Source organism: Lampris incognitus, chromosome 18 (genome assembly GCF_029633865.1).
Source record: "Lampris incognitus isolate fLamInc1 chromosome 18, fLamInc1.hap2, whole genome shotgun sequence".
NCBI lineage: Eukaryota > Metazoa > Chordata > Actinopteri > Lampriformes > Lampridae > Lampris > Lampris incognitus.
In genome coordinates this window covers 41,111,566-41,123,617 of record NC_079228.1, presented here as the reverse complement: position 1 = coordinate 41,123,617, position 12,052 = coordinate 41,111,566, and the positions used below count along the sequence as shown (strand labels likewise).

The 12,052-nt window shown below is 45.9% G+C and overlaps 1 protein-coding gene across 1 annotated transcript in view; it reads left to right on the top strand.

The window, feature by feature from the left end:
• col11a2 (collagen, type XI, alpha 2) overlaps positions 1-12,052 on the top strand; it is a 73,423-nt gene that overhangs the window by 22,545 nt on the left and 38,826 nt on the right. The window contains 13 exon segments of the mRNA XM_056298073.1: positions 1,157-1,198; positions 1,587-1,649; positions 1,796-1,870; positions 2,499-2,585; positions 3,892-3,948; positions 5,292-5,345; positions 5,714-5,767; positions 7,172-7,225; positions 7,474-7,527; positions 8,027-8,080; positions 8,307-8,351; positions 9,134-9,187; positions 10,312-10,356. Coding sequence (XP_056154048.1) covers positions 1,157-1,198; positions 1,587-1,649; positions 1,796-1,870; positions 2,499-2,585; positions 3,892-3,948; positions 5,292-5,345; positions 5,714-5,767; positions 7,172-7,225; positions 7,474-7,527; positions 8,027-8,080; positions 8,307-8,351; positions 9,134-9,187; positions 10,312-10,356 — 738 coding nt within the window.

The following is a 12,052-nucleotide window of genomic DNA, read 5'->3' as shown; positions in this document are numbered from 1 at the left end:
GCCCACTGCTCCTATACAGTAGGATGGGTTAAATGAAGAGAACACATTCAGTGTGCGCTTGCTCACAATGACGAACAAAGTGTCTTTCTTTCAAAGAAATGTCCATCTTCTCTAGTGTAGGGTCTTAAAATCTTGTTTTCTCTTGAAATTGTTGGGGGAAAAAACATTGGAAAGGATACCAGATGCTGATGATGAACATTCATTTCACATTTAAAATGCATATTAAATCCAAGTTTAGGGGCGTCCGGGTAGCATAGCGGTCTATTCCGTTGCCTACCAGCACGGGGATCACCAGTTCGAATCCTCGCGTTACCTCCGGCTTGGTCGGGCGTCCCTACAGACACAATTGGCCGTGTCTGCGGGTGGGAAGTCGGATGTGGGTATGTGTCCTGGTCGCTGTGCTAGCGCCTCCTCTGGTCAGTCGATGCGCCTGTTCGGGGGGGACGGGGAACTGGGGGGAATAGCGTGATCCTCCCACGTGCTACGTCCCCCTGGTGAAACTCCTCACTGTCAGGTGAAAAGAAGCGGGTGGTGACTCCACATGTATGGGAGGAGGCATGTGGTAGTCTGCAGCCCTCCCCGGATCGGCTGAGGGGGTGGAGCAGAGACCGGGAGGCTCAGAGGAGTGAGGTAATTGGCCGGATACAACTGGAAGAAAAAGGGGGGGGGATTAAAATGAACAAATAAATGAATAACTCTAAGTTTAGACAAATAAAACAGATTCTCTGAGGCAGTTTCACCTGTATCAGAATTTTTCGAGTCAGGCTCAGAATATTGTGTCGCTACACTCTGGGACCCAGGAAGGAATTAGTCAGATTTGACAGGAAGAGCATGGTTATTTTAGTCTGAAATACGACAGGGCATGCATCAAGTCTGAAGGCAATGCCACTGTATTCAAAACAATCCCGGGGACAAGTTAAATTGTGCTGGAAGTGTAATTATCTGATCCCTTCCTGGATGTTTTTCTCCCACATTTTTGGGGGGTAAAATAAGATCTTAAGAGTCATTACGAGACTGATGGATTCGTTAAGCGAGACATTGCAATGTGAGACATTTTGTGCAGAAACAAATTGGAAGATTACTCATTACATCTTGTCATTCTTGATTTTCATATCCTCTCCTTGTCTGATCTTTTTGTTTGTTTTCTATTTTCCAGGGTATGCTGATTGAGGGCCCCCCAGGACCAGAGGGTCCTGCAGTAAGTGGACAATCCCATCTGCTTTGTTTTTGTAAAAGAATTTCTTGGTTTCCCACAGTAGTCAAATTCATAGTCAAGACGGCTTCCAAGTAGGAGCAACCCCCTAGAAATGACAAGTAAAGCTTCGCCTGCATGTGCTCGAACATGCACTGCCCAGTGTAGAGGATCCTTTCCCTGAGACCACCCTAGTCGGACCCGCGGCCAACGTGATACTCTATTTATAGTTTACTTAAATGTCCTGTTTGGGGTATGGCAAAGCCCTATAGCACTACAAATTATAGTCATACCTCATGGGGGGTGGGGTGGGGGGGTGTTGGTTTAGTGTTTTTGTTCTGATTCTTAGCAATTTACCCTGCAACACCTCTCTCTCTCTCTCTCTCTCTCTTAGGGTCCAACCGGCCCCCCAGGATCTTCTGGACCTCCCGGCTCTGTTGGTGATCCTGGTGAGAGGGTGGGTTTTCCACTTTGTGTTCCGATCACTGCTCCATCAGATCTTTGTGTTTGTTCTGCGTTTTCCAAAGCAGCGGTTTCTCGGTAGACGTTAGCTCAACATCGATCATTAGCTGTCGCTCACTGCCCCACCTCCCTATGTTGCAGGGTTCTCCTGGCAAGCCTGGTCTACCCGGGGCTGATGGAGTAGCTGGACCCCCTGGAACATCCGTTATGTTGCCGGTACGCCCCCCTCCCCCCCGCTAACCTTTCTTGACCTTTCATTCCCTGTTCTTGATGGTTACAGCATCCAATGAACTTTTGTGTCCTTGAATTGTTTTTTTAATCAGAAAAGAGTACACCACCTCTAGAAAGGGAGTATTTCTGTAGTGCTCAGGGAGTTTTTTGGGGCTCTTTTTACTCAAAATGGCCGAACTTTTCAGAAAATTGCTGTGCTCATCGAGTGTCACTTTAAATGAACTAATCACAGCCTAGATGGGGTGGGAAATTAAAAACTGTTGTATGTTGAACACCTAATGGACAGAAACCATACATTTGGATGAGGTGAGATGTGATTGTACCGTTTTTCTTCGCTTAGCACACTTGAGCATGTTTCCAGGGTGCTGGCAGTGACCCTGGTGTCCCAGTGGACATGAACCCTTACAATGCAACAAGTGCACATGTTTTTAGTGTTGTAGGTCGTAGTGCAAAACCCCCTCACTTTGACATTGTTGGTGTCAGGCTCTGTTCATGGAGCCACGTGGAGAAGCTCTGTGCCCTCATACGGCATCTCTTTATTCCTACAGATATTACCTACCTGTCTCTGAGAAGGTTCCACTTCTTAAATTACTTCTAACATGTCCTCTTGTAGTTCCGCTTCGGGCAGAGTGGTGGAGATAAGGGACCCGTGGTGTCTGCACAGGAAGCTCAGGCGGCAGCCATATTGTCCCAGGCCAGGGTAAGTCTACGCTGTTGCTAAGCAGTCTCATTTATTATATGTTTATTAGAATGCTACACAATGCACAATACAAATCTCTGCAGGGTATGTATGTAGAGTTGTATAGGTGTAGAGTAACATTGTCAAATCCATACAGATCACTGAATAGAATAGAGTAAAACAGTGGTCTCCACTATTTGAATGTTCTCGCCATATTCATGTGGGTTTCCTCTGAACTGGAGACGCCAAAAGTGTGTTTAACTGTTAGTGTTTATGTGAATGTCTATGTGTCCACGTTTTGGCCTTCAAATTTAATTCAAAGTAATGCAAGGATAGGCTTCAGCCACCTGTGAGCTTGAAAAAGGAGTAATAAGGGAATAAAGAAAACAGATGACTGGATGAAAATTATTTTTGGCCTCACTTGGGGTTTGGGCTCAAACTGAAATTCACAGCACAACACAAAGTTCTCCTCACCAACACCTGATATAAAGTAGATGGGAAGGATAAGGCGGCATGGTGGCGCAGTGGTTAGTGTGGTCGCTTCACAGTAAGAAGGTCTTGGGTTCGGACCCTGGGTGGTCCAACCTTGGGGGTTGTCCCGGGTGGTCCTCTGTGTGGAGTTTGCATGTTCTCCCTGTGTCTGCGTGGGTTTCCTCCGGGTGCTCCGGTTTCCTCCCACAGTCCAAAGACGTGTGGGTCAGGTGAATTGGCCATGCTAAATTGTCCCTAGGTGTGAATGTGTGTGTGTGTGTGTGTGTGTGTGTGTGTGTGTGTGTGTGTGTGTGTGTGTGTGTGTGTGTGTGTGTGTGTGCGCCCACTGTGATGGACCGGCGGCCTGTCCAGGGTGTCTTCCTGCCTGCCGCCCAATGACTGCTGCTGGGATGGGCTCCAGCATTCCCGCGACCCCAATGGGGATAAGCGGCTTGGATAATGGATGGATGGTTGGGAAAGATTAAATACCAACTTAACCATAAGTAGACCATGTTAGCATACTTACAGTTGTCAAACTATGACAAATACACAGGTGTGACACAATCAATGTACAATAGAGAACTTAAAGAAAGACAAACTGTCAATGAGAACACGGCAAAACTGTTGTGTTAGGTACTTATGGGCACCCGTAGGGGGAGCTGTGGGATATATAACTGAGACTGGGTGGGGAAATAAAGGATCTTTCGAGTTCCGGACATCGTGCCTGACGCGTCTCCTTTATGCTCCGTGAACCTGATATAACAAAAGCCAAAGGACATGATCTTCTCAGCTTCACAACACATACAGCCAAAATGTGAGCAAGCAACTATATTTATGATGGTCTGTCTCTGTCTAGATGGCTCTGAAAGGACCTCCTGGACCGATGGGTTTCACCGGACGCCCTGGACCCCTGGTGAGTTACCTCGAACCTGTAACTGTGTACCCTGCATTCAGGCAAGGTGCACAGTTTTCACCAGTAGATATGGTGGCCTCCCAATCTGGCCCAAACTACACCCCATTTCGATTCTTTAAGTCACACTGTCCTTTAAATAAGTACAGAAAAGTCTCTCAATGGGATTGAGATGACTGTCATTGCCTGAACACAGTATGTAATTTTTTTTTAATAAATTTCTAATAAAGATTTGCATATTTTTACTTGTTTGCAAGTAAAATTATTCTCTCACTTTCAGGCCTGATATAATGTTGACTTTCTTGTCAAGATAAGCGTTTTGCTTTTTGCAGGGTTTTGTTCCCCCCGGTATAAACAGCTTCCGATTCTATGACAGACGGCTCTTGAAATGTTAGGCGTCTCACCAAAGCAAGGTTATGCAGGACTCTCATGATTTGAGCGACAAGTTCTTTGTGTTAGAAAAGGGGACAACAACTTGGCCCTCATAAGGGCCCTTACAAGCGGACTCCTTTCTGTGGTCGTCCTGTTTGGTTCTGATGTAAAATCTTTTGAAATTCAAACAACCAGATAAATAGAGTTTTCTCCACAATCTCATACATTACTCTTCCACTCAGATAGATACTGACACTTGGTATAGCGATCAAAACAAGCATGTTGGGTGTCCGGGTAGCATAGCGGTCTATTCCGTTGCCTACCAACCCGGGGATCGCTGGTTCGAATCCCCGTGTTACCTCCGGCTTGGTCGGGCGTCCCTACAGACACAATTAGCCGTGTCTGTGGGTGGGAAGCCGGATGTGGGTATGTGTCCTGGTCACTACATTAGTGCCTCCTCTGGGCGGTCGGGGTGCCTGTTCAGGGGGGGGGACTGGGGGGAGTAGCATGATCCTCCCACGCACTACATCCCCCTGGTGAAACTCCTCACTGTCAGGTGAAAAGAAGCAGCTGGTGACTCCACATGTATGGGAGGAGGCATGTGGTAGTCTGCAGCCCTCCTCGGGTCAGCAGAGGGGGTGGAGCAGAGACCGGGACGGCTCAGAAGAGTGGGGTGATTGGCCGGATACAGTTAGGCAGAAAAAGGGGGTTAAAAAAAAAAAGAAGACGCATGTTTTGCACATACACAGTAGTGCTTGAGACAGCCTTGTAGCTGCAGCATTTGCTGTGTTTTTCCTCATATAGGTTTTGTAATCTGGTCCTTTTGTCAAAGATTTTTTTAAAGCGTTTTTTTTTCACGAAATCAGCTCTCCGAACCTTTTTGTAACGTGCTGTTTTATAGCTCGTCACTTTTAAGTGAGACTCTTCAGATGGCTTACTATGTAATGCTTGTTGTGTGTGTGTGCGTCTTCCAGGGATCTCCAGGAAGTTCTGGACTGAAGGGAGAGAGCGGAGACCCTGGTCCTCAGGTAGAGACACCCACCGTACCTGACCTCTGAACCCACACAGGGTCTCATACTGCACATGGACTCACATTAAAGAAGGGTCATATGAGTTCACAGTACACAAACACACACACACGAGTAAAAATCTGTACTCACACAGACACACAGATACACACACACATCCACATGTCCACATCCTTACATTCAGCAACTGTTGATGTAAACATTTTTTAGGTGCAGTATATAATTCCTATTTTGAACATGTTATAAATACTTAACACCTAATTAATTGTCAGCGCTCACCCATAATGACTGTCATGAATTAAAATTTACAGATTAAGTTGCTCACAAATCGACGGGCATTCTTCAAAGCCATCTATCTTATCTTTCAGGGCCCCAGGGGACCACAAGGTTTAATGGGACCTCCAGGCAAAGCAGGAAGAAGGGTGGGTGACCAAAACCTCACGTGCCGACTTTCAGTTTTGTTGAGGTTGCCTGTTAGACCCGCCAAAAAGATAACAAACAAATGTGAAATGTAATTATTGCTGCTGCCTTTGGCTCTGGTTGTGTTTGTGAATTACATTGCCAGTACATTCAGTCATAAACAGAGGGTCAAGTTGGTCACAGCTCACTCAGCAGACCATTTCCGGCTCCTAATGTAAACAGTATTTGTTTCTACCATCCCCACAGTTAGGAATATACACCGTTTATACAATGCACACGTTACTATATGATATACTATTCGACATTTATTTCCATTGTGAACGTGTAAAGATATATCGTGGTTTGTGGAGTAGAGCACTCGCCTCTTGAGAAGTCCACTCATATCCGTCATGTTCTCTGTATTACTGCTCCGCAGTTCCCCAAACACTTCCTCTCAGGGATCAGTTAACAGGTCACCAGGAATCAGGAAGAGTTCATTTGTCAAACGAAATATCGTTTCCCCAGCCCACAGCAGTGCAACACAACAACACAAACACATATCCACAAACTACAAGAACTTCAAGAACACACATACTAACTAACACATATATCCAAACTAACACATATATCCAAACTAAACAAAAAACAAAAAAAAATCAGTGTCCAGGAGCACCAACGCCAGCCAGGATGACTGTCAGAACTGCCGGTCTGCATGGGCTAGCAGTTAGCTTAGCCTGCCCCGCTTCCGCTTCCTGTCAGACCGCCCTCGGTGCCTCCTCCTCGGCGCAGCTCCAGGCAGGGGCCGTGGTCCTTGGGCCCACCGGATGCAGAAGACCAGACTCCCTCAGCCGAGCCAACGCCAGCTCTCCCACCCAGACACCCTTGACACACCTCCCCACACTCTACATGACAACATCAAAAACACCACAGTCGACGCCAGCTGAGGCCGCTGCCGGACCACCCTCGGTGTTACCCCTAACTGCACTGGCTAGCAGTTAGCTTAGCCTGCCCCACTTCCGCGTCCTGTCAGACCGCCCTTGATGTTGCCTCCTCGGTCGCAGCTCCAGGCACGGCCGTGGCCCCTGGGCCCACAGGACACAGCAGACTAAGCTCCCCCAGCCGATCCTGCGCCAGCTCTCCCAGCCATCAAACGAAGACAAATCTTAAACGCAGACATGGACAAAGACACTGCATGGACAGTACTGGCTGAGGCCGCCGCAAATGTGAATTCGCGCCGCCATCTTCCCACACCGGTACTGGTTGAGGCCGCTGCAAATGTGGATTCGCACCATCTTCAGCAAGCATGCAACAAAAAAAAAAGATTTACTTGATAAATCAGATTTGCTAAATTTGTTAGTAATCTAACATGCTAGAAAAGCATAACATGTCTTAGTAAAACTTCTTCCTCTCTTTGGTTTCTCCCACAGGGTCGTGCTGGAGCTGATGGTGCGAGGGGAATGCCAGGAGAGTCTGGAATTAAGGTAAAGTCTCACCATAATCTTTATCTTTTGTTGTCTCACAACAGTCGACACCTCTCTGATTTTGTTTTTTTACAGGCAGACTTCAGTGTCAGCGTCACAGTTTTAGTTTCTTTTTCCTAACCTGGGCTGTAATATCACGGAATTATGCGTTAACAATGCGTCAGGACCAGTTCAGTCAGTAAGGGCAGACACCAGTTCAATGACTCTAATGCAGTAATAATGTGCCAACTTCCCTGCCTGTCTCTCAGGGTGACCGTGGTTTCGATGGCCTGCCAGGTTTGCCAGGAGACAAAGGACATAGGGTGAGTTGCAACCTGCAATTTTTATTTTTTGCAGTTTTATGTTGCAATCTGGCTACAAATCAGTTTTTTTGGTACACATATATTTACAGTGCATTCTGGTGCTAGTTTCATGATTTTGAAGTACACCTCAAGTTTTAGATAACTCAAGGTCTGGAAATAATTTAGATAAACATTGAATAAAATGTTGTATAACATTTTAGTATAAAAGTACAACATAATATTAGCACATTTGTATAATTTAATTTATTAGTATAATTATGTAATTTATTAGCATATTTTGTTTATCCGCTTCTACCTGGTTACTACAGATGAAGTTCCCTTTGGAAAAATAAAGTGATGCTATTCTGTTCTAGTCTACTCTCTTAGGATATTATGAACATAGACTATTCAAATTGTAGAATATAATTATTCCAGAATATTCATTTTAGAATATACTTATACTTCTGGAATAATATTTTGACTCTAATCCTTAACCCCTCCTTTCTTTCAATCCCTTTAGGGTGACACAGGACCAATGGGACCCCTTGGATCCACTGGAGAGGATGGAGAGAGGGTAAGAAGCAGTGACAATAGAGAGAGAATGTGGAAGGAATCCATTTATCGGTGTAAACCCCCATTTTTTTCTCTTTCCATCTGTCTTAAATGTCCAACCATCTGCCTCACCGCTGGACCATTCACCTGTCTGTTTGTTTGTGTGTCTCTCCATCCCACTGCACACCCTTATCTAAAATCTGAGTCTTTTCCCCATCGTTGACGCATTGTTGTCTCTGTGTTGCCAGGGAGATGATGGAGACATTGGACCCAGGGGTCTCCCAGGTGAACCAGTGAGTGTTTCCACGCCGCCGCCCTTTGTTCATTCTGACTGCTGCGGCGATTCGGACTCCGCCCCTATTGTTTTTACTCCGCCCACCCATAGTTTCTCTATTATGTTTAGTTAGACGTTATTATGCTGACATCTGTCAGTTGACCCTGATAGCTATGTTGCGACGACACCTGTTGTTCTGACTACTGCAGTCACAAGTGAGAGGGCAATAAATGCTCTTCTTTCACAGTGGTGATGGGGAGGTATCAGGCACTATTGTCAGTGCTACCGATGTACCCTTATTTACAGTAACGAGTCCCTCTATTATGCATCGCTTTTACACAACAGTTACATTGGCATTTGTGCCATTTTGATCAAATTTCCTCAAATTAGTGCACATGCTTAAAAATGCTAGGAAAAAAACACTTAAGTTTTTCTAGCTAGCTCAATGCCGAAAAAAAATAAGCATGTCAACAGGTAATAAATGAAACCCAGTAGTCTGAGAATAATGAGCATGAGGGAAACAGTCACCAGCTATGAATTCAATCCCCACTGTTGTTTATAAGTAGATATTTTTGTGTATTCATCTATCAGCTGTTTTTGAACTTTGTTAGCTGTCTTACAGCTGCACCTGGACTCTCGTGTGTGATAATATCAGATGTAATTCATGTTTGTGCCACTGCAATTCTATAACGTTCACTGACTGATCTTGTATTGTGTTTGTTTATCTGTGTGTGTGTGTGCGTGTGCGCACGCACACGTGACACCCCCCCCCACACACACACACACACACCTTTTCTCTAGGGGCCCCGTGGTTTGCTGGGACCCAAGGGTCCACCTGGAATCCCCGGATCTCCTGTGAGTGTAAACAGATAGTGTTACGCCACATTGTGCTGCTTTTATTTTTGGAACATTGTTTTAGTGACCACGTAGCAGTCAAACCCTGTGCTGTAACAACACCACTTGACCAGTTAGAAGGCCACAGAGTTGTCCGGTAATCTTAAAATGCACCAGAAAAGTCCCCGCAGTCACCTTAAAACAATACCAGGTCGCAAAGTATTCATTTGACCCCTTAAACTGTGTGTTTATATATATAGTAGTGGTGTGGGGTAAAATGGTAGAATGCTGCAGTTCAGGGCCAAGGTTCAAATCCCTACTGATTCCCACAGAAGGGCAGCATGGTGGCCCAGTGGTTAGCGCTGTCGCCTCACAGCAAGAAGGCCCTGGGTTCGAACCCTGGGGTTGTCCAACCTTGGGGGATCATCCCAGGTCGCCCTCTGTGTGGAGTCTGCATGTTCTCCCCGTGTCTGCAGTGGGTTTTCTCCCCACCATCAGAAAGAAACATGCATGTGAGGGTTAATACCCCTGTCTGTGCCCCTAACCGAGGCATGGCAAGAAGAACTGGAGCTGGTCCCCGGGCGCTGCACGGCAGCTGCCCACTGCTCCTAGCTACACAGCTAGGATGGGTTACATGCAGAGAGAAATTTCCCCACGGGGATCAATAAAGTATCTCAAAATAAAAAAAAATTCCAAAAAAAGAAGAAATCAAATATAAAGGTTGTGTTGTCCATATTGTATGTATATGATTTACAGTCCTGTGTAGGTTAACGTGCACTAACACTGCCCCGGTTGGGTATTCAGTTCACACATCATGTGTTCACCCACTGTGTCTTGAGGCGTTTTGGATAAAAACATCCACCAAATGTCTGTTTATCTACTTTACTTATTTAGTGATTAGTATATTGTGTAATAATGAAATTTCATATCAAGCCAAGCACGACACTACAAGGCTCTGTCAGATACTGAGATCTGAGCTTGTGTTCTTACTACAGGCTGTAAACGACTTTCCTGATCTCCACATAGTATTGATTCTGATTTACACTTTCAGTGATAGTTAATGTTCCCTTTTTGTATTGAATTAGTTTGATTCGTCAATCTAGTTTGGATTTTGAATTCTCTTTCTGTTCTGCTCTTCCTTTCAGGGTGTGCGTGGAAACGATGGACCACACGGCCCCAAGGGAAACCTGGTGTGTAGGCCTAAACCCTCTCCTCCATCTCCTTCACTGTCCTGCTTCTTTTGTGACCTAAACCCTCTCCTCCATCTTCTTCACTGTCCTGCTTCTTTTGTGACCTAAACCCTCTCCTCCATCTCCTTCACTGTCCTGCTTCCTTTGCAACCTAAACCCTCTCCTCCATCTTCTTCACCGTCCTGCTTCTTTTGTGACCTAAACCCTCTCCTCCATCTCCTTCACTGTCCTGCTTCTTTTGTCACCTACACCCTCTCCTCCATCTCCTTCACTGTCCTGCTTCTTTTGTGACCTAAACCCTCTCCTCCATCTTCTTCACTATCCTGTTTCTTTTGTGACCTAAACCCTCTCCTCCATCATCTTCACTGTCCTGCTTCTTTTGAGACCTAAACCCTCTCCTCCATCTTCTTCACTGTCCTGTTTCTTTTGTGACCTAAACCCTCTCCTCCATCTTCTTCACTATTCTGTTTCTTTTGTGACCTAAACCCTCTCCTCCATCATCTTCACTGTCCTGCTTCTTTTGAGACCTAAACCCTCTCCTCCATCTTCTTCACTATTCTGTTTCTTTTGTGACCTAAACCCTCTCCATCTTCTTCACTGTCCTGCTTGTTTTGTGACCTAAACCCTCTCCTCCATCTCCTTCACTGTCCTGCTTCTTTTGTGACCTAAACCCTCTCCTCCATCTTCTTCACTATTCTGTTTCTTTTGTGACCTAAACCCTCTCCTCCATCATCTTCACTGTCCTGCTTCTTTTGAGACCTAAACCCTCTCCTCCATCTTCTTCACTATTCTGTTTCTTTTGTGACCTAAACCCTCTCCTCCATCATCTTCACCGTCCTGCTTCCTTTGTGACCTAAACCCTCTCCTCCATCTTCTTCACTGTCCTGCTTCCTTTGTGACCTAAACCCTCTCCTCCATCTCCTTCACTGTCCTGCTTCTTTTGTCACCTACACCCTCTCCTCCATCTCCTTCACCGTCCTGCTTCTTTTGTGACCTAAACCCTCTCCTCCATCATCTTCACTGTCCTGCTTCCTTTGTGACCTAAACCCTCTCCCTGAGCTCCTTCACTTTCCTGCTTCCTTTGTGACCTAAACCCTCTCCTCCATCTCCTTCACTGTCCTGCTTCTTTTGTGACCTAAACCCTCTCCTCCATCTCCTCCATCTCCTCCATCTCCTTCACTGTCCTGCTTCTTTTGTGACCTAAACCCTCCCCTCCATCTTCTTTACTGTCCTGCTTCTTTTGTGACCTAAACCCTCTCCTCCATCTTCTTCACTGTCCTGCTTCCTTTGCAACCTAAACCCTCTCCTCCATGTCCTTCACTGTCCTGCTTCTTTTGTCACCTACACCCTCTCCTCCATCTCCTTCACTGTCCTGCTTGTTTTGTGACCTAAACCCTCTCCTCCATCTTCTTCACTGTCCTGCTTCTTTTGTCACCTAAACCCTCTCCTCCATCTTCTTCACTGTCCTGCTTCTTTTGTGACCTAAACCCTCTCCTCCATCATCTTTACTGTCCTGCTTCTTTTGAGACCTAAACCCTCTCCTCCATGTCCTTCACTGTCCTGCTTCTTTTGTCACCTACACCCTCTCCACCATCTTCTTCACTGTCCTGCTTCTTTTGTCACCTAAACCCTCTCCTCCATCTTCTTCACTGTCCTGCTTCTTTTGTGACCTAAACCCTGTCCTCCATCTTCTTCA